General features: G+C 50.3%; 1 protein-coding gene and 1 pseudogene across 2 annotated transcripts in view; both read right to left on the reverse strand.

Annotated features, from left to right (window-relative positions):
* Window positions 1-11,883: 11,883 nt before the first annotated feature.
* LOC132486930 (uncharacterized) lies at window positions 11,884-14,202 on the reverse strand (annotated as a pseudogene).
* The window catches only part of ADGRL1 (adhesion G protein-coupled receptor L1), a 44,909-nt gene continuing 38,591 nt past the window's right edge, over window positions 13,443-19,760 (reverse strand). The window contains exons 14-23 of one of the 2 annotated variants that reach the window (XM_060094049.1): window positions 19,536-19,745; window positions 19,222-19,442; window positions 18,948-19,014; window positions 18,460-18,551; window positions 17,636-17,804; window positions 16,216-16,344; window positions 15,933-16,029; window positions 15,711-15,839; window positions 15,555-15,572; window positions 13,443-15,069 (exon numbers count right to left, since the gene is read on the reverse strand). In XM_060094049.1, coding sequence (XP_059950032.1) covers window positions 14,327-15,069; window positions 15,555-15,572; window positions 15,711-15,839; window positions 15,933-16,029; window positions 16,216-16,344; window positions 17,636-17,804; window positions 18,460-18,551; window positions 18,948-19,014; window positions 19,222-19,442; window positions 19,536-19,745 — 1,875 coding nt within the window. In that variant the 3' untranslated portion in view covers window positions 13,443-14,326. The remainder of the gene's footprint in view (window positions 15,070-15,554; window positions 15,573-15,710; window positions 15,840-15,932; window positions 16,030-16,215; window positions 16,345-17,635; window positions 17,805-18,459; window positions 18,552-18,947; window positions 19,015-19,221; window positions 19,443-19,535; window positions 19,746-19,760) is intronic. The other variant, XM_060094050.1, reaches the window with a different exon arrangement.

Here is a 19,760-nt window from a genome sequence, read left to right on the forward strand (position 1 = left end):
TGTGGGGTTTTTTTGGCCGCACGGCTTGTGGGATCTCAATTCCACTACCAGGGATTGGACCTGGGCCACAGCAGTGGAAACGCCGGATGCTAACCACTAGACCACGAGGGAACTCCCTAATTGTGCTTTTTATCTTTCATCATCCCTCAGTAGACTGAAAGCTGGCTGAGGACAGAGATCTCACCTGTCTCACGCTGAACTCACAGTGTATTGCCAGAGCTTAGCATAGGAAGTCTTCAATAAATTTTTTTAAAAAGTGTAAATCCAGGGCTTCCCTGTTGGCGCAGTGGTTGAGGGTCCGCCTGCCGATGCGGGGAACGCGGGTTTGTGCCCCGGTCCGGGAAGATCCCACGTGCCGCAGAGCGGCTGGGCCCGTGAGCCATGGCCGCTGGGCCTGCGCATCCGGATCCTGTGCTCCGCGGTGGGAGAGGCCGCAGTGGTGAGGGGCCCGCGTACCGCAAAAAAAAAAAAAAAAAAAAAAAAAAAAAAATTGTAAATCCATATAAAGGACTTAGCATAGTACCTGGAATGTGAAGAGTACTCCATAAACACCATAAACATGAACTGTTAGTAGCGCATAGTAATTAGGAGATAAGTCATCATTTTTCTTATGTAGTGTTTCAGATGCACTCACACTCAAAAACAAGCATAAGAAATGCTATGACAAATATGTTTTTACCCATCACCCAGCTTAAGAAGTAAAACATTAGCAATGCAATTGAAAGGTCTTTTATACCCCTGCCTCAAACCCGTTCCTCTCCCCTTGTTTTCAGATGTAACTGCAATCCTGGTTTTGGTGTTTATTTTTCAGTGCATGTTTGTGTATCTTTAATATGTGCTTTTAAACTATGTATAGTATTGTATGTCATGTTCTACAACTTGATACAAAAGAGTCAACTATAGCAGGCCTGAGACTGCTCTCCTTAGAAAGGCCTGTTTGCAAGGTTGCCCCTTGGCTGGTGTCTAGGAACTTGGATTTCAGGAGGGTTCACACCATTCCCTAAATAATACAAGGGGCTCATGGTGCCTAAACTGTACAAACAATGTGATTTTTGTCGAACAACTGCTTTTCTTCTGGAGTCTGGAAGTTTGGTACTTGAGCAGCTGCCCCCCCCCCCACCCTAATACCCTGGGCACTGTATCTCTAAGGAGCTTTCCTGGTGGACAACATTTCACACGTGTTGTCACAGCTCTGCTATAGGAACTAAGCATGTCCTTTGTAACTCCACTGGGAGAGGACTCTTGGAAGCTTGTGCCTGGTTTCCTCCAGACTTCGCCCCATGCACCTTTTCCCTTGGCTGATTTTGCTTTGTATCCTTTCACTGTAAGAAATCATACCCTGGGAAATTCCCTGGTGGGCCAGTGGTTAGGTCTCTGAGCTTCCACTTCAGGGGGCACAGGTTCAATCCCTGGTCGGGGAACTAAAATCCCACATGCCACATGGTGTGGCCAAAAAAACCCCACAAAAGCAAAAAACCAAACCAAACCAAAACAACAACAACAACAAAAAAGAAATCATACCCTGAGTAGGCTATATGCTAAATCCTGTGAATACTCCTAGTGAGTCAAGGATGATCTTGGGGACCCCCAACACAGTATCATACCACATATATCCCGATAGGGCTGGAACTAAGATGAGGAAAGCAAGGGCACAACATTTAAGGAGACATACCCTCCAAGTCACACAAGTGCCAACCTATACCTGCATGACTCTGAGGGTGAGGGCCTCCTAAAATTTTCATTCTAGACACCTAACTTGCTTCACTCTGGTCCCAGCCCTACCTTCATTTTTTTTAAAAAAATAATTAATTAATTGTGGCTGCCTTGGGTCTTCATTGCTGCACGCAGGCTTTTTCTCTAGTTGTGGCAAGCGGGGGCTACTCTTCGTTGCGGTGTATGGGCTTCTCATTGCGGTGGCTTCTCTTGTTGCAGAGCACGGGCTCTAGAGCGCAAGCTCAATAGTTGTGCACAGGCTTAGTTGCTCTGCAGCATGTGGGATCTTCCCGGACCAGGGATCAAACCCGTGTCCCCAGCATTGGCAGGCGGATTCTTAACCACTGCGCCACCAGGGAAGTCCCCCAGCCCTACCTTCTGAAGCTGCTGTTTTTGGGTCAAACATAATGCTTTTAAAAAAATAATAAATTTATTTATTTTTGTCTGTGTTGGGTCTTCGTTGCTGTGCGCAGGCTTTCTCTAGTTGCAGCGAGTGGGGGCTACTATTCATTGCGGTGTGGGGGCTTCTCACTGCGGTGGCTTCTCTTGTGGAGCACAGGCTCTAGGGTGCGCGGGCTTCAGTAGTTGTGACTTGCGGGCTCTAGAACGCAGGCTCGGTAGTTGTGGTGCACAGGCTTAGTTGCTCTGCGGCATGTGGGATGTTCCCGGACCAGGGCTCGAACCTGTGTCCCCTGCATTGGCAGGCGGATTCTTAACCACTGTGCCATCAGGGAAGCCCTGAACGTATTGCTTTTCAGAGATATATATGTGACACGTGTATAGCTCTAGTCGTTTATTTTCACTGGTGTATGGCTGTGCTGTCTGATGTAGTAACCATTAGCCACATGTGGCTATTTATATTTCAGTTAATCAAAATTAAATGAAAAATTCAATTTCCCAGTCACTTAGCCACATTTCATATGTTTAATAGACACCTGTGGCTAGTGGCTACCGCATTAGACAGCTTAGATAAAGAATACTTCTGTGATCACAGAAAGTTTTGTTGGATAGTGTACTTACCCATCTACCTCTTGCTTGGTATTTAGCTTGTTTCTGGTTTTCTACTCTTACAAACAGTGCTGTAATGTTTACTGTTGTGCATGGCTCTTTGTGTACACATGCAGGAGTTTCCCTAGGCTACATACCTAGGAGTTGAACTGCTGGGTTTTGGGAATATTCACCTTTACTAGATATTGCCAGTTTGTTCTTCAAAATGGTTGTTCCAGTTCTCACTCCCACCAGCATTGTTGCTATTGCTCAGTGTCCTTATCCATACTTGGTATTGTCAGACTCTTACATGTTTGTCTTTATGATGGGTGTGAATTATTGGTTTCAGTTTGCATTACCATGATTAATAGTGAGATTGAGCTTTTTAAATGTTTATTTACCATTTGCCTTTCGTGAATTGCCTGTTCATATCTTTGCCCATTTTCCTGCTGGATTGTCTTCATCTTACTGAGTGCTGGAGTTCTTACATCTGAGGCATGCCTTTTCATTTGTATGGTGTCTTCTGATGTTCAGAATTCACTATTATTATTATCATCATCATCATTAATGTCATCAGAATTATGAATCTACTTATAGTTTGTGTTTTTTTGTGTCTTGCTTAAGAAATCTTACGCTGCGATCAGTAAGATATCCTACTGTATTTTCTTCTGGAAGGTCTACTTTTCATATTTAGCTTCACAAAAAACAATCTGGAATTTATTTTTGTTTATGATGTGAGGTAGGTTTAATTTTTTTCGTTTGGATAACCACATGTCCCAGCTCCATTTATTGAGTAGTCCAGTGGTTCTCAAAATGTGATCCCCCGGGGATCCCCAGGAACCTTTTAGGGAATCCATGAGATAAACTATTTTCATAATAATTCTAAGGCATTATTTGCCTTTCTCATTTGTGCTGTGTTGTCTTCACTATTGGTACCAAAACAGTGGGTAAAACTTCTGGCCCCTTAGCAGGAAACAGTGCAGTGTCACCATATTGTGGTAGTGGTTGTCATTGTATTCCTCACCACCACACACACGCTCAGTGTTAAAACGCTTTCACTTAAGAATGTCCTTGAAGAAGCAGTGAAAGTAGTAATTGTGTTAAAGCTTAGCCCTACAGCAGGTCTTTCTAATATTCTGGGTGGTGAAATGGGACGCTTGCATAGAGCACTTCTATTGCACGCTGGAGAATGATGGTAGTTGAGGTAATGTACAGTAGTTTGAGTGGAGGTGGAACTGCTGACTCTTTATGAACACAATTTTTACTTGAATATTTGCTAATTATTAATTATTCAGATTAGGATATATGCTGTGTATTTTCTCAGAAACAAATGCAGTGAGTGGTCACTTGGAGGAGAATTAACAGTGTGTTGCCAATGATAATATTTGAGCTTTTAAGCAAAACTTAGACATTTAGGAAACTTTTATTCACCACCATCAACCTGACAACTTTTCAAATTTAAAGGTTTTCCTGATGAGATCAGTGGTGATATTATTAACAGATATATTTAAAAAATACTGTAGAGTGAAATATAATAACTCAGCATATCAGTATTTTCCTAAAGACCAATGCATGATGTTACAAAATCAGTCATAAAAGATCAATTAAAATTTGTAAGATAGACCAATGGGTTTCAGTGTAACAGAGTATGAAAAGTTTATTGATACAGTTTCATATTCAACATCGTAACTAACTTTATTTATTTATTTATTTATTTGCGGTACGCGGGCCTCTCACTGTTGCGGCCTCTCCTGTTGAGAAGCACAGGCTCCGGACGCGCAGGCTCAGCGGCCATAGCTCACGGGCCCAGCCGCTCCGCGGCATGTGGAATCCTCCCGGACCGGGGCACGAGCCCGTGTCCCCTGCATCGGCAGGCGGACTCTCAACCACTGCGCCACCAGGGAAGCCGTAACTAACTTTAATACACCACCACTTGTTGAGTTTTGGTATAGTAACAAAGTAAAATATCCCCAATTAGCTGAAAAGGCTATGACACTCCTCCCTTTTCCAACTATGTATCTTTGTGAGGCTGGCTTTTCTTCACATACTTCAACCAAAACGGCATATTGCAACAGATTGATTGCAGAAGCCTGATGTGAGAATACAGCTGCCTTTCTTTACACCAGACAGTTAGGAGTTTTACAAAAATGTAAAACAGTGCCATTCTTTGCACTACTTTGTTTTTAAAATATACATATAGTTATTTTTTAATAAAATAGGTTATTTATTTTAACATTTAATAGATTTATTAACCAATTTAATTTAGTTAAATATTTAAAAATTTTGCTCCATTTTAATTTCCAATTCAGTAAATATAAATAATCTCTATCCCCATAAACAACAGCTCATTAGGGTCCCCATTAATTTTTTTTTTTTTTGCGGTACGCGGGCCTCTTACTGTTGTGGCCTCTCCCGTTCCGGAGCACAGGCTCCGGACGCGCAGGCTCAGTGGCCATGGCTCACGAGCCCAGCCGCTCCGCGGCATGGGGGATCTTCCCAGACTGGGGCACGAACCTGTGTCCCCTGCATCGGCAGGCGGACTCTCAACCACTGCGCCAGCAGGGAAGCCCCACATTCATTTTTTTTAAAAAGATTTAATTTTTTTTAGAGCAGTTTTAGGTTCATGACATAGATTTTTCATATACCTCTTCCCCTCCCACATGCATAGTATCCCCCATCATTAACATCCACCACCAAAGTGGTGAATTTGTGTACAATTGATGAACCTATATTGACACATCATTATCACCTAAAATCCACAGCTTATGTTAAGGTTCACTCTTGGTGCACATTCTATGGGTTTGGATAAATGTATGACATGTATTCATCATTACATATCATACAGTATCATACAGAGTATTTTCATGGCCCTAAAAATCCTCTGTGCTCCTCCCAGTCATCCCCCTCCCTATCCTCATTAATTTTTAAAAGGGTAAAGGGATCTCAACACCAAAAAAATATAAGATCCTCTGGATTAATCCATCCTTTTCCTAGTGATTTGTAATCTCTGCCTAGAGCAAGTTTCCATCTAGTCACAGGTCTCTTCCATTGGACTTTTTGTCTCTTACTGTGCCAAATACCACATTGACTTAAATATGACCACACTATAACCAGTCTTGGTAAGGCTGGTTCCCCACCTTGTTCTTTCTTCTTCCATTTGTGCTGGTTATTCTTGGTCTTTGGTCTTCCATAGAAAGTGGGACACACGAATACTTTTTCCTTTTACAAAAGTAATACATATTAATGCAAACAATTTTTAAAATACAGAGTTGCAAGAAAGTTAAAATTACCCCATTAATATTCTGGTGTGTAGCTTTATATTTTGCATATATTTTATTATTATTTTTTAAAGCAATTAAATTTTTTTCTTTTTTTAAAACGTTTATTTATTTATTTTTTGCTTGCGTTGGGTCTTCGTTGCTGCACGCTGGCTTTCTCTAGTTGCAGAGAGATGGTGCGTGAGCTTCTCACTGCAGCGGGTTCTCTTGTTGCCAGGCAGGGGCTCTAGGCACGCGGGCTTCAGTAGTTGTGGCGCGTGGGCTCAGTAGTTGTGGCACTTGGGCTCTAGAGCACAGGCTCAGTAGTTGTGGCGCACAGGCTTAGTCGCTCCGCGGCATGTGGGATCTTCCTGCAGCAGGGCTCGAACCTGTGTCCCTGCATTGGCAGGTGGATTCTTAACCACTGCGCCACCAGGGAAGTCCCTGTATATATTTTATATTTATACACACATATACACGTACACACATACACTTGTATATATACACAGTTTCATATTTGTATACACACACTTTTTGTATATACATGCCATCAAAACAAAAGTAAGGTCATACTTTACCTTGTTTTTTATATCTAGGTTTTTTTTTTTTTTTTTTTTTTTTTTTTTTTCTTTTTGCGGTATGTGGGCCTCTCACTGTTGGGGCCTCTCCCGTCGCGGAGCACAGGCTCCGGATGCGCAGGCCCAGCGGCCATGGCTCACGGGCCCAGCCGCTCCGCGGCATATGGGATCCTCCCAGACCGGGGCACGAACCCGTATCCCCTGCATCGGCAGGCGGACTCTCAACCACTTGCGCCACCAGGGAGGCCCTATATCTAGGTTTTTACCCTTAGTATTATTATGAATATATTTCCACGTCCTTTAGTGTTCTTCTGCATTATCATTTTGAATGGCAGCATGGTATTCTGTTTATGGATGTGCATTATATATGTAATAGTTTTCTATGCTAAAATTTTAGATTCTCTCTTGTGTTTCACTCTTAGAAGCCTTACTACAGTGAACTTTCTTGTCGCTGTCTTCATGCACATGCATGGTTCCTTAGGATCAATTCCCAGGAGAGGACTGGTTGGCTTAAAGTGAGGGCTTCAGTTGTGAGAAGCTGGGATCACTTGGACAGAGGCAAAGGTTGATGGAAGACAGTGGGGCAGGACAGACAGAAAAGAGTAGTGCTTGCAAGGGTTTTGGTCAAGGTGAGTCCCGGTGAAGTAAGAAGGGATATAAATGGGGGAGGGTCCTGTCATCACAGCTCATTGCCATGACTGAGATGTTTGAAAGGGTAAGAGAGAAGCAGAATAAGCCTGAGGATATTGTAGGGATAAAGGAGTAGCCTCAGCCTGGCACCCCTAGGCCTTCCCAAGAGTTGACGGGAGAGAGGAGGTTTTTCTCAACGGCAGAGGCTCCAATGCTTTCAAGCCTTTGGGGATCTGAAGCGAATCCTCTGTTGCTCTGCATTAAGACCTTCCCTCTGGCTTAACTCACGTGAGTCCACTCTGGACAGTTCTAACATACTAGCTACATAGGGACCATCAGGGTGTGGCATGATTTATGGGCATCTCTGATGTGGGGAGCCAGATAGTCATCTTCCCTTAGTGAATGCCGAGTGGGGTTGGTGGGCAGCGATGGGGCCTGGGCAACTGCGGCTGGGTGCACACAGCCCTCAATGCAGCCCCTGGGCCAGGAAGACCAAGATGGAGGCCTGGTCCATCTTTCTCTTACTAGCTGAGTGAACACGGGTATGTTCTTGAACCTTTCTGGGCTTCAGCTTCTGCAGTTGTATATTGGAGCTAACTAAAACCTGCCTCACTGGGTGGTTGAAAGGATTAAACTGGACAGCATATGTAAAGCATCTACAGGGTGTGGGCACTTTGAACTGCATAGTAATCTTATTTTTTTGAGTAAGTCATTTAATCACCCTAACTTCAGTTTCCTCATCTGATATATGGGGATAATAATATATATCTTGTGATAATTAAATAAGATGAGATGTAGGAAAGAGCTGTGAAATGAATATCAACATAAATGTTATTGTTCCTGGGCACATGTTAATGGTTGCCCCAAGTGTGTACAGGTGCCACTAACAACCGCTGAGGGTCACAGGTTGTCCCGCACAGCAGGTTTCACCGTGTGTGTAGAGGAGTCGGATGTGTACAGTGCCGGGAAAGTAAAGGACAAAAAGGTGGAAGAACTGGCTGTGTTGTAGCATCTCATCTTATGCTAGGATTAAATTTCAAGGTCAGAGCATGAGGTCAAAATCATAAATAATTAAGTTTACGCTTAAAGCTCCTGAATTTGCTCACAGAGCATCTCTCAGTAAGTCCAGTAGAACCAGTTCCTCTTCAGCATAGGGTAGGGTTGGGCACCAGCTAAATTGCTGAACTTAGATTTCTGGGCCATGCTGAAGTAAACAGCAGCATCGCACAGTGAGAGGCGCCTGGGAACTGAGAGCAGCTGCGGGAATGGTCTTAACTCTCCTCTCAGGCCTACTCTGGGTCCTGTGCTCCATTCAGCTGTGTGTCCTTTCACAGATATTTATTGAGCACCTAGTGTGTGCCAGACACTGTGCTAAACAGTAGGGAACAGCAGTGAAAAAACAGACCATTGTACGTTATTTTCTGGTTGGGGGAGGCAGACAATAAACAAGCAAAAAAGACAGTTTGTGAGATGGGAGCACTATGGGAGACAAAGCAAGACAGGGGTTAGGAAGTTCTGGAGTGGCCAATTGCAATTTAAATGGAGTAGCCTGGGAAGGCCTGCTGGGAAGCTCTTATTTTCATAAGCCCTGCAGGGAGAATAGGTGAACCCTAGGAACAACCAGTGTAAAGGCCCTGAGGCAGGCAGGAAGGTGCCTGCATGTTTGTGGACAGTGAGCCACCCCAGTGTGGCTGGAGTGGAGGGAAGGAGGAGAGCCGTAGGGATGAGATCTGACGCTGTAGGGCCTTGTGGGCCATTGTGCTGACCTTAGTTTCGTCTGGGTGAGAGAGGAGGCCTTTGGAGAGTTTTGAGCAGAGGAGGGACAAAAATATGCTCACTGAGATCATCCTGTTTTGTGTGTTGAGAAAAGCCTGAAGAGGGACAAGGGAGCTAGTTAGGGGACTGTTACAGTGGTCCTGGTGAGAGACAGTGGTGGCTTGAACCAAAGTAGTGAGAACTAGTTAATTCTGGATATTTCAAAGTCAGAGGCACTGCATCTACTGTCAGATTAGATATGGGGTATGAAACAATGAGTGAGTTCAAGGGAGGCTCCAAGGGTCTTATCTTGAGTCTCAGGATGGACTTGCCATTAATCAAGGTCGGGAAGCCCGTGGGAGGAACTGGAACAGTGGTGTGTGTATACATGTGCATGGAACTGGGTTTAAGTTTGAGATCCTACCGGACACCCAGGGGGAGATGTGGAGTGGGTAGTTGGATGTAAATGAATCTGGATCTCAAGATGGAAGTTCAGGCTGGAGCTCTACATTTGGAAGTCATCAGCATAATAGATGGTACAGCTGACACTTGAAAAATGCAGGGGTTAGGGGTGCTGACCCCTGTGCAATCAAAAATCTATGTATAACTTTTTTTTTTGGCTACACTGTGACATGCGGGGATCTTAGTTCCCAGACCCTGTGCCCCCTGCAGTGAAAGCACGGATTCTTAACCACTTGGACCACCAGTGAAGTCCCTCCATGTATAACTTTTGACTCCCCCCAAACTTAACTACTAATAGCCTACTGTTGAGTGGAAGCCTTAACCATAACATAAACAGTCAATTAACACATATTTTGTGTATGTATTATATGCTGTCTTCTTACATGAAAGTAAGCAATAGAAAAGAAACTGTTATTAAGAAAACCGTAAGGAAGAGAAAATACATTTACAATACGGTACTGTATTTATCAATACCGAAAGCGTACATCATCTATTTACAAGATGAATCGTCTGTCAGTACCTACATCAATATTGTCTTATAAAAAACACTGTAGATATTACACATATTACTAACACTAGACATCAAAAATGAAAAGAAAATGTGAAAAAGAAATTCATTTTTATTTACAGGTATAATGATTCATGCACTGATAAGAAGCAGCAATATGATTGCTTTATGGTAGCCTAGTGCAGTCGATGGGGCTGTGTACGGTTTTTCAGTGTGTGCATAAGTTTTGATTAACTTTTTATAATAGATATGTGTGTATTTTATGGTAGTAAATGATAAAATAGACTAGTATCTACATATATTCTGTGCATTCATGACTTGCATCTTTCTTAATTTTTTTGGTATTTCTAGGTTACATAGTTCATTTGCGAGTTTTTTCCAATTGTCGCGTATCTCCAAGAATTTTTCCAATATACTTATTGAAAAAAATCCTCATCTAAGTGGACCTGTGTGGTTCAAACCTGTGTTGCTCAAGGGTCAACTGTATTTAAAAACCATTTAATGGGATGAGATCTTCCAGGGAGTGAGTGTAGGTAAAGGTCCAAGGCTGAGCCCTTGGGCCCGCCAACATTAAGAGGTCAGGAGATGAGAAGGAACCAGTGTGGAGACTGGGAAGGAGTAGCTGGGGAGTGAGGAGGAGGAATGGCTGAGTGTGGCATCCTGGACGCCAGTGTTGAGGGCAGAGGGGCATGGAGAGAGGTGCTTGCACTGCTTGGTCATTCCTCTCTCCCTGAGCGCCGTGAGAATGTGAAATACACATGAGGTAATTCCACTGTGCGGTCATGATCAGAAATGCACCATTCCAGTAACGTGTGGGAGTCTAGAAATAGCAGCTGGAATCAGACAGGCACAGCATACAGTTCCTGTGCTATGCTCTAACATAGCCTGCGGACGGAAGTCCAGGCTGAGAAGGGCTTGAGGCGCAACATGGCACAGTGGCCTGGCTCACAGAGACCTGGATGTGCATCCAGGTGCTATAAGCCTCAGTTTCCCCATCTGTAAAATGGAGCTCGAATAACCTCCGCCTAGAGCATTTATGAGGATTCAGAGAGAAACTGCACCTGCATTGCCTAGCAGGCCCTTGAACCTACCAAGTTCTATAAACATTAATGATTCTGTGACTCACCAGTCCTCTGCTGTGCGTTCTAAATGCGGCAGTGCAGGTTCCTCACTCGGTCACAGCCTCACGGGGATGCTCCGTGCAGATCCACTCACCTGTTTCTTGCCTCCCCCCGCAAATGAGTCACGCCACTCTTGTCATTCCAAGAAATCTTAATTTCTTTATTGTTTGATTTTTTTTTGACTCAACAATTTTTTAAACTTTTTTTTTCTGAAACGTTCTTGTTATGAGCCTTTTGTTTTCTCGTTAAATGCACTCGACCCAAAATTGGTTTGGCATATCGAAAAGGAGACCAAGGAGGGACTGGGGGCATGGGAGGAGAGGGAGGAGGCCCAAATGGACAGAGAGAAATTGAGGGTAAGAGAAGGGGAACACAGAGACAGTGAGAAAGACACAGGGAAAGAGGTGGAGACACAGAGAAAAAGGCAAGGAAAACCAAAACCAAAGCCAAAAAACCCCCACCAAACCCAGAGAAAAATAACAAGATTTGAAAGCAAATGAATTCAGGAGCCCAAGAAAGGGAGTAGGAGAGGAAACCAAGACCCTTCCTTCTTTATACCGTCCCAGCTGGGGTGGGGGCATCAAGGCACCAGGTCTGGTTGGGGTGGGGGGACACCTGGGCTCTCGGGGTAGCTTTGTGCTGGACTGCAGTGGTTTCCAGCCCTACCAGGGGGCCCTGCCACACAACTCTGAGGCCTGGGACTCCACCTTGGTGATTTTGGCTGGAATGGGAACCAAGGGACCCGCTGTACCCTCTCTCTCCCCTTGACTGTCGGAGTCTGGAGAGACAAAAGGAGGACTGGGCAGGGGAGAGGACGCAGGACTCCTTGCTTGCCCCCCAGTCCCCCTGGGAACTCCCCCACCCCACCCTCTCTTCCAGACCTCTTTGCTGGTCAGAGGCATTCTCTGACTAGCTGGGCTGATGCCTGGGCCGGGCCCACTCTTCCGTCTACCCTTGTCTCCCACCATCTCTTCACAGGTCTCTAGCCACCCCTCCCCAAAGAGGAGTTGCTGGCCTAGCGAAGCCAAGGAAAGCCACGGAGCTGTCTCCTGCCCTCCTCACAGAGCCATCCGTGCAAGACCGTTCCTATCCTTACTTCACCTGCCCGTCCAGACTCACCCATGGTCTGGTGAAACGGGTTAAAACTCCCTACCAGAAAACAGATGGAACCCACCTTTACCTTCTCCCCACACCTGTCCCCCCACGTGGGACAAACCACCATCTTTGGGTCTGTCCCCTTCTCCCCTAACTGATGGGGACAAGCCAGCCCAAGCTCCTCAGGAGAAGGGAGGGGCTTTCTAGCAGCAAAAAGGGTCCCTCCAGCCACCTATCTGTCCCTTTCCCCCAGTTCCTCCCTGGAGTTCCTCCCCCTTAACCCAAAGTTCATGGCAGCAGCAGGCTGAGACCCGAAGATGTTTGAAAACTCATGGCACTTGTGAGAAAAGAGGGAGGGACAAAAGAGATGAGGGGTCAGAGCAGAGGTGGAGGGCCACCCCTGGGGAAATGGCAAATGACAGGGCTGGGCTAGTATGGCAGTGGGACTATGCTACCCCCAAAGAGTTGGGGGGGGGAGTGTTGCTGGGAAGGACAGGGTGACAGACTGGAGAGGGGGCCAGGAGAGGTACTCAGGAGACATCCCAAGCCTGGAGCTTCCAGCATCTGCAGGTTTGGGGTTGAGCCCTCTGAACATGGGTGTCCTGACCCCAGCCAGACCCTGGTACCTGGCTTTGCCTCCCCTGCGGGGGTGTGTCGGGTAGGGAAGGCAATCTCTCACCTCTGGCCTCCCCACCTCGTGAAGGAGAACCGCCTCACCGCCTCCAGCCCTCCCTCCTCAGTCATCTGTCAAACCCTGCTGCCCTCATTTTCCTTCCCCTCTCAACCTCTCTAGGCGGGAAATCAGCCCCTTCCTCCCAGGCCGAGTCCCAGAAGCAATGTACAAGAAGCAGGAACTCCAAGGGACAGTGCAGCCACCTTGGCAAAAGCATCTTTGGGTGTGAGGGTGCCTCCCCTGGGCCAGTGGGGAGGGGATGGGGAGACAGGCCCCAAGTCCTGGGGCAGGCAGTGAGGTACACGCCCCAGGAGGGCTGACTGATGCCAGGGAGAGGCGGATCAGGGAAGGAGGCAACAGAAACAGGTGCCGGGTGCCGGAAAGGAAACGGGTTCTTTGTTTCGATGTTGCTTCTAGATTTTGTTTTCTGTCTCTGGATTGTAAAAAGCTGCTCTGGTGGCCCGCCCACCCGGCTGGGGATGCACACGTACACAGAGAAGTCCTGGCTGCCAGGGCCCGGCGGCGCGGCTCTGCCCCGGAGAAATCCCGGGCTGGCCGGGCCGCAGGCTCCTGGTGGCTTCAAGTGATGAGATTTTCTTTCTTTTTTTGTCTTTTTTTTTTTTTTTTTTTTCCTTTTCCATTTCATTGAAATATTTACAGCAATGGGGACGGAGGAAGAGGAGAGAGGGAAGGGGTAAGAGGGCCCCCTAGGGAAAGATCCAAGCCTAGGACCCACTCCCCAGGGAGATCCAGACCCAAAATCTGCTCCCCAGATAGCCAAGCCCACAGGACTGGGAACTGCTCAAATATGGCCACCCCTGTGGGCTGGGGGCCCTGCGGGGAGTTGTGCTTCATCAGGAGTCGCCCCAAGGGAGGGGGTCATTGGGTGCACTCAAGGAGGGCTGAGGGGGCAGGCTTGCTGGGAAGGCTGGGACGAAGAGCAGAGAGAAGGAGCTTCGGAGAAAGTTCCACCTTTAAACCACCAGCCACAACCGCCCATTCCTCTTGCCCCGGGGCTTTCTCCCCGGCCAGAGGCCCCAGTCTCCGTGGAGCAGGGAACTGTAGTGCAGAGGAACCTGTCCATCTGTCCTGTCCCCACTGCTCCATCCCGGTGCAGCTGGCAGCACTCTGGCTGCAGAGAGAGGAGCAGCTGATGGGTTCCATCCAGCAGGGCCTTTGACCCAGGGAAGCCAGAGCCCTCACTTCCCTTCAGGGAGTAGGACGAGTAGGGGGTGGGAGGGGGAAGTCAAGAGTGGGCTGCACCCTTCCAATTTCTCCTTCCTCACTCCCCTGGGGACCTCCTGGTTCCTCACTGCACTTGCCCCAAATTGAGCTGGTGCACACGGCTGGTAGGAAACCCTGTCTGTGAACCCTGTACCTTGGGCCCCCAGAGCAGAGCCCCCGAGGGGCCTGGAGGGCCCATGGCCAAGGGGCACATGGAGAGAGTGGCCCAACAGCCAGTCTCCATCAGCCTCCCTCTCCCACCAGAGCCCTACCCAGGGTTCAGTCCCCGGCCTGGGACACCAGCCCCTGGTCCGTGAGGTCCCTCAGAGACTGGTAACCAGTTGCATCTGCCCATCCCCATCGGGCCCTGGCCCCTCGAGGCCTGGGGCCGCCAGGTAGCCCTCATGGCTGGGCCGCCGCACCTGGTAGTAGCCCTGCAGGGGGTTCCGGGCCACCAGGGCCGGCGGGCGCGAGGTGTAGTAGATTTCGGGGGGGCCAGGGGGTGCAGGTGGGGGTGGGGGCAGAGCCTCACTGGGCCCCTCGGGGCTGCTGTCCGGGTAGGAGGGCGAGTCCCGCAGGTTGGCCCCGCTGGCGTAGAGGGAGTCCCGGCCCGGAGGGGAGGAGAGGGGCCGGCTGGTGGCCCCATCCTCCGCTGTGCAGCTCTCCGACTCGTCCAGATCGCTCTGGTACAGCACCGACTGGGCCCGGGGCAGCAGCAGTGGCTCCTCCAGGGCCTTGTAGAGAAGTTCGATCTCTGCCCGGTCAGCACCCCCGGGCCCGCCTGCCTCTTCCTCGCCGCTGCCCCCTGGCACTGGCGGTACGGGGGGCTCAGGCGGTGGAGGGCCCCTGGCTCCGCTGCCACCGCCCCGAAGGTTGTTGTGCACCAGCTCTGAGATGATCATCTTCTCGAAGGCAGCAGCGTCGGCCAGGTTCCGGCCTCGAGGTGGCTCAGGGGCCCCATCCCCTGGAGGGAAATCCCCACTTCGCAAGGAGTAACTGTTGTTGAAGTTGCCGTTGAGGGGCAGCGTGTCCATGCCGCAGGCTTCTCGGCCTCCCAAGGGATGCTCTGCAGGCAGAAGGGAGCTGCTCAGAAGGAGAGCCGGGCAGTGAGAGGGGCGCAGGCCATGTGGAGGGGGGTGCCTGCTTTCACCTGGCTTTCCCTGGGTTCACCCCTGCCCCTGGGGACAGGGGTCTTGTATTCCCTCTCTTCCTCACTGGCAGTGAGGACACCAGCTCAGCAGAAGACTAGTGGAGGTACGTGTGGGGACCAGTTCCCTCAGGGTCCCCTCCCAGCTGGGGGCTTAGAGTCTCAGCAGTATGAGATCTGGGTGACCAGGTCCCTTTCCAACGCTCTGACCCCCCCATCACTTTCATTCCCCACCTAACGCAACACCCTCCAGCCAGCTGCCAAGCCAGAGACTGTGTGTGTGTGTGGTGGGGGGGGGGGGGCGGGGGGGCACTCGAGTTCTTCTCTCTAAGGCCATTTGAGGAGGCCACTGTCACGTTCCCCTCCCGGCCTTGGAAATGTTACCAGGAAACAGTCACACTTACTGGGTTCCCGGTAGCTCCCTGCAGACGCCGGCCAGGAGGGAAAAGAGAGAAGGAGAGAGCGGGCTCAGGATGCCAAGTCTCGGCTCCAGTTCAGGAGGCACAAGGATGCCACCTGACCTGGGCTGTCACCCTCTCCTGGCACCAGAGTGCTCTCACCTGGGGAGTTGAAGACGGCGGGTGAGGAAGGATTGAAGCCCACCGACTCGGCGATGAGAGTGTTGTAGGGGCTGGTGCCCCCACGGGGCTGCAGCACAGGGTTGGTCAGCAGATGGTTCCCCATGGTACCTGCCCAGGAGGTCAGAGGTCACAAGGCGGCCAGGAGACCTGGGCTCGGGAACCTTGAGGGACTGAAGCTGGGGGTGAGGGATCCAGTCTCACCTCGGTTCAGGGTGGGTGTGCTGTTGATGTCGCCCGCCATGAAAGAGGATTCCGTCTGTTTCCTCACGGTGTCGTTCCACATCCTCCGGATTCGGCTCTGGGGACACAGCTCAGACGTGAGGGGGCCCTTGGGCCGCCCACCCTCCACGATCTTTCTGAGACCACTTGCCTGATGAGCACTACCAGGGACCTGGGCAGAAGACTGCCCTGCCTCTTGGGCTCTCGGTTCCAACACTCAGCCCCAGGGAGCCCTGCCTGGCGCCCCAGCCCCCGGCCCGGATACCTGGGTCCCCGTGTAGTAGCGGGTGTTGCTCCGCATAGCTGAGGTCTTGAGTGAGCCGTGAGCGCCCCCGGGTGGGGAGCGAATGCAGCAGTAGGAGTGACGCAGGCACTTGCTATACTCCTTATGCACCTGGTGGGGTGAGGAGGACAGGCAGTAGGTGCCCCCGCCTTGGGGGTCCAGCGACCAAGCTCCTGGTGGGCATCAGAAGCCCCACTGTCTCCTGTGTCCCAACAGCCAGCCAAGAGGGCTCTCTTCTCACTCAGGCCCATCCTCCTTTCTCCACCTCCACCAATAATTTCTCATCCGTTCATTCACTCAGCAGATCTTTAATGAGCATCCTCTATACGCCAGGCGTGGTTTAGGCCCCGAGGACAGACACAAATCAGACCCAAGGCCCTACTTCTCAGAGCTGGTATTTTCTAGCAGACAGAGATTGAACACGGGTGAAACATCAGTACGGTATGTAGGGCCTCTGATGGTGTGAGGTGCTGCCAAGAACTATGGCCGGGAGTCAGGCAGTGCTGTCGGTGGGGGTTGGGGGCACGATTCCAAAAAGATCAGGGGAGGCCTAAGGAGACATTTCGGCAAAGACCTAAAAGAAATAAGGCAGTGGGCCCTGTGGATATCTGGGGAGGGGCAGGGGACGGGCCCTGGGGAGGGTCCATGTCTAGGTGTCTGAGGGAGCAGAAGACAGAACATGGCTGGAGGGAAGGGAAGAGAAGGGGAAGCCCAGGTTGGACCGTATGGGCCTGGGGGCCTCTGTACGGATGTCACTGTGTGTCCGATGAGGACCATGGGACAGTTTTGAGCAGAACAGTCAACCTTGCATCCAGGACTTGTGATCACTGCCTCCTTCATCCCCTCCTTAGCCTTACCCACCTCGCTGTCCCCTAAGACCAACAACAGTCTGACCGGGCCTCCCCACTGCCTTCAGGATGAATCTACAAACGCCTTGGCTCAGTTTCCCTGGCTTTAGTCTTGAGTCTACTGCCCATACACCCTTCTCCACATTCTTCTGCTTCTGTTATCTCCTTAATTAATTTTTTTTTAAGATTCAGACTTGAACACACTTTATTTTAAAAATAAACTTCCTATCACCACAAAATTCACAGTTTATCCCACGACTATTAAAGTCGGAAATGTTCTGTCTGGGTGGCAGCCAGAGTCATCTCCCTCCACATGCTTGACTTGTGCCCTACACCCTGGGGAGGGTCCATCAACCATGTCCCTGCCCTGTGCCCTCCCAACTCCCCAAATCTGCCTCGCTTTCTTGTTCCTCTAGGCCCCTGTATCTTTCTCTTTTCCAGAACCCTCTTCACCCCTGCCTAAATCCTCCCTGTGAGCCTGTGCTTCCCTCCAGGCAGACACAGGTCCCTCCCACTACAGAAGGCAGGCACCTGGTCCCTTCCCTGGACCTCACCTTCTTCTGTAAGGCGCAGTGAAAGACGAAGATGAAGACCCCCTGGAAGGCGTTGAAGGTGGTAAAGAGATAGGCCATGACCACCGACTCCTTATTGATGAAGAGGAGGCCGAAAGCCCAGGTGAGGCCCAGCAGGAAGAGCAGCGCAATGGCCCCCAGGGCCCAGGATCTGGGGAGAGGTGGAGAGGGAACAGGGACATCAAAGTCCCCGCCAGCAGAGATGCCTCCCCCAGAGCCCTGCTGCGTGTCCCTCTTTGAGCGGGCCTGGACACTGCCCTGGGATGAGCAGGCCTGCCCAGTGACACTTTCACCCAAGCTGAGCCTGAGGGGCAGGCAAAGGTCAGGGGTCAGGGTTCTGTGAATGGCCAGTCATTCTCCTGCCTCCTTCATCCTTTTGGCCACATTTCCGGACCTTTAAACTATCTTTTGCTGCCTATCTGTCTTTAAGTTGCCTTGAAATGGACTTTTTTTTTTGCCGAGTCGCATGGCTGGTGGGATCTTTAGTTCCCTGACCAGGAACTGAACCTGTGCCCTTGGCAGTGAAAGTGCAGAGTCCTAACCACTGGACCGCCAGGGAATTCCCTGCACTCACTTTTTGAACTCAGTCTCACCCTTAACAATTATGTGCCTAAAACCACAGCTGGATGTGCTAATACCATGTTTTCTAATACTCGTTAAATAGATACATAACGAACACAGTAAAACACCATCTTTGTCCTTAAAATCACAGTATGTGACACCAGAGGTGAGAACACCACCTTTTAGGAAATGCTGGGAGAGGCCTGGAAAGTCCCAGGGCATGAGTGGGGCGAGGGGGTGCTCACTTAATGTTGTCGAGGCGACTGGAGTCGGGCTTGAGCACGGACGAGCTCCGGATCATCTTGTGTAGAGTCACCATGAGGAACACCAGGTTCACCTGGGGGCGGGACAAGGGGCGGGGCTGGGCCAGGGTCCCTCTGCCTCCTAGCGTCAGCTCCCGGCCAAGTCTCAGCCACGAACCCCCTTCTTCAGGGTCCCCTCTGCTGGTGCACCTGCCCCCAGGTGCCTGCCTACTGGTGTAACTGTTAATGTGGCTCCCGGGGTCGGGGGGCAGGGCCCACAGCCTGACACAGAGCAGGGGCTCAAATCACAGCTCCTGGAAGGATGGACCTCAGTGCTGGAGCTCTACAGGCCCACTCTGCTCTCATTTTCTTAGTTGGCTGCTCAGTTCTGATGCTTTTCAAGGGCCTGGGGAGAACGGGGGCCTTGGGGTCAGAGCTAGGCTGGGTGAAGGACAGAGACTCAGTACTGGGGGTGCTGCCTTCCAACTTACCACGATAACAAAGGAGACGGGCCCAATGAAGCTCCAAATGAAATAATTGTCCACTCGGAGCCAGCAGCTGTGAAGGAAGCAGGGCCGGGGTATTGAGAGGTGAGGGGGGCAGGCTCTTCCCTCCCTCTGACTCCAGGAGCCCAGGGACTCTGCTGGCTGCGGCCTCGGGGCTCAGAAGGGAGGCCAGTGCCCTGAGGGTCCTGGCCCAAGGGATGCTGCAGAGCAGGGAGCCAGCAAGGAGGAGAGACTCGGGGGGGTGAAAGGGGGCACTCACGCCTTCTCGGTGCCGTAGCTGCGGTAGTCGATGGCGGCTGCGATGCCCACCACCAGGGCTGGGAAGCAGTACCCGCCCAGGTAGTAGTATTTGGTGCGGGAGTACTCGCTCTCAAACACCTCCACCAGCAGCAGATAGAGGTGCACGCCCTCCAGGCACAGCCAGGAGAAGGCAGCCAGGAAGAAGTAGTGCAGCAAGCCAGCGAAGATGGGGCAGGCAATCTAGAGAGTGGGGAACACCAGAGGTGAGGGGCTGCCCCAGCCGGCCGGTGTCGTCTCTCCCCCCATCCTCTCCTGCCTTGGAGTCCTGCTCACCTCATATTGAGTCTTGTCTATCCCAACCAGGAAGAGCAGCTCGGCCAGGAAGAGGTTGATGCACAGGTTCTTGTGGATGGTGTTCCGGTCAGTCTGCAGTCCCCGTAGGAAGCAGAAAGTGGAGATACAGATTGCCAGGCAGACCAGGGAGATGACGATGCCCACCCAGGTGATGACTGACAGCAGTAGCTCGTTGATGCGGCCCTGGTACTGGGGGAAGGAGCA

Source organism: Mesoplodon densirostris, chromosome 3, assembly GCF_025265405.1.
Source record: "Mesoplodon densirostris isolate mMesDen1 chromosome 3, mMesDen1 primary haplotype, whole genome shotgun sequence".
NCBI lineage: Eukaryota > Metazoa > Chordata > Mammalia > Artiodactyla > Ziphiidae > Mesoplodon > Mesoplodon densirostris.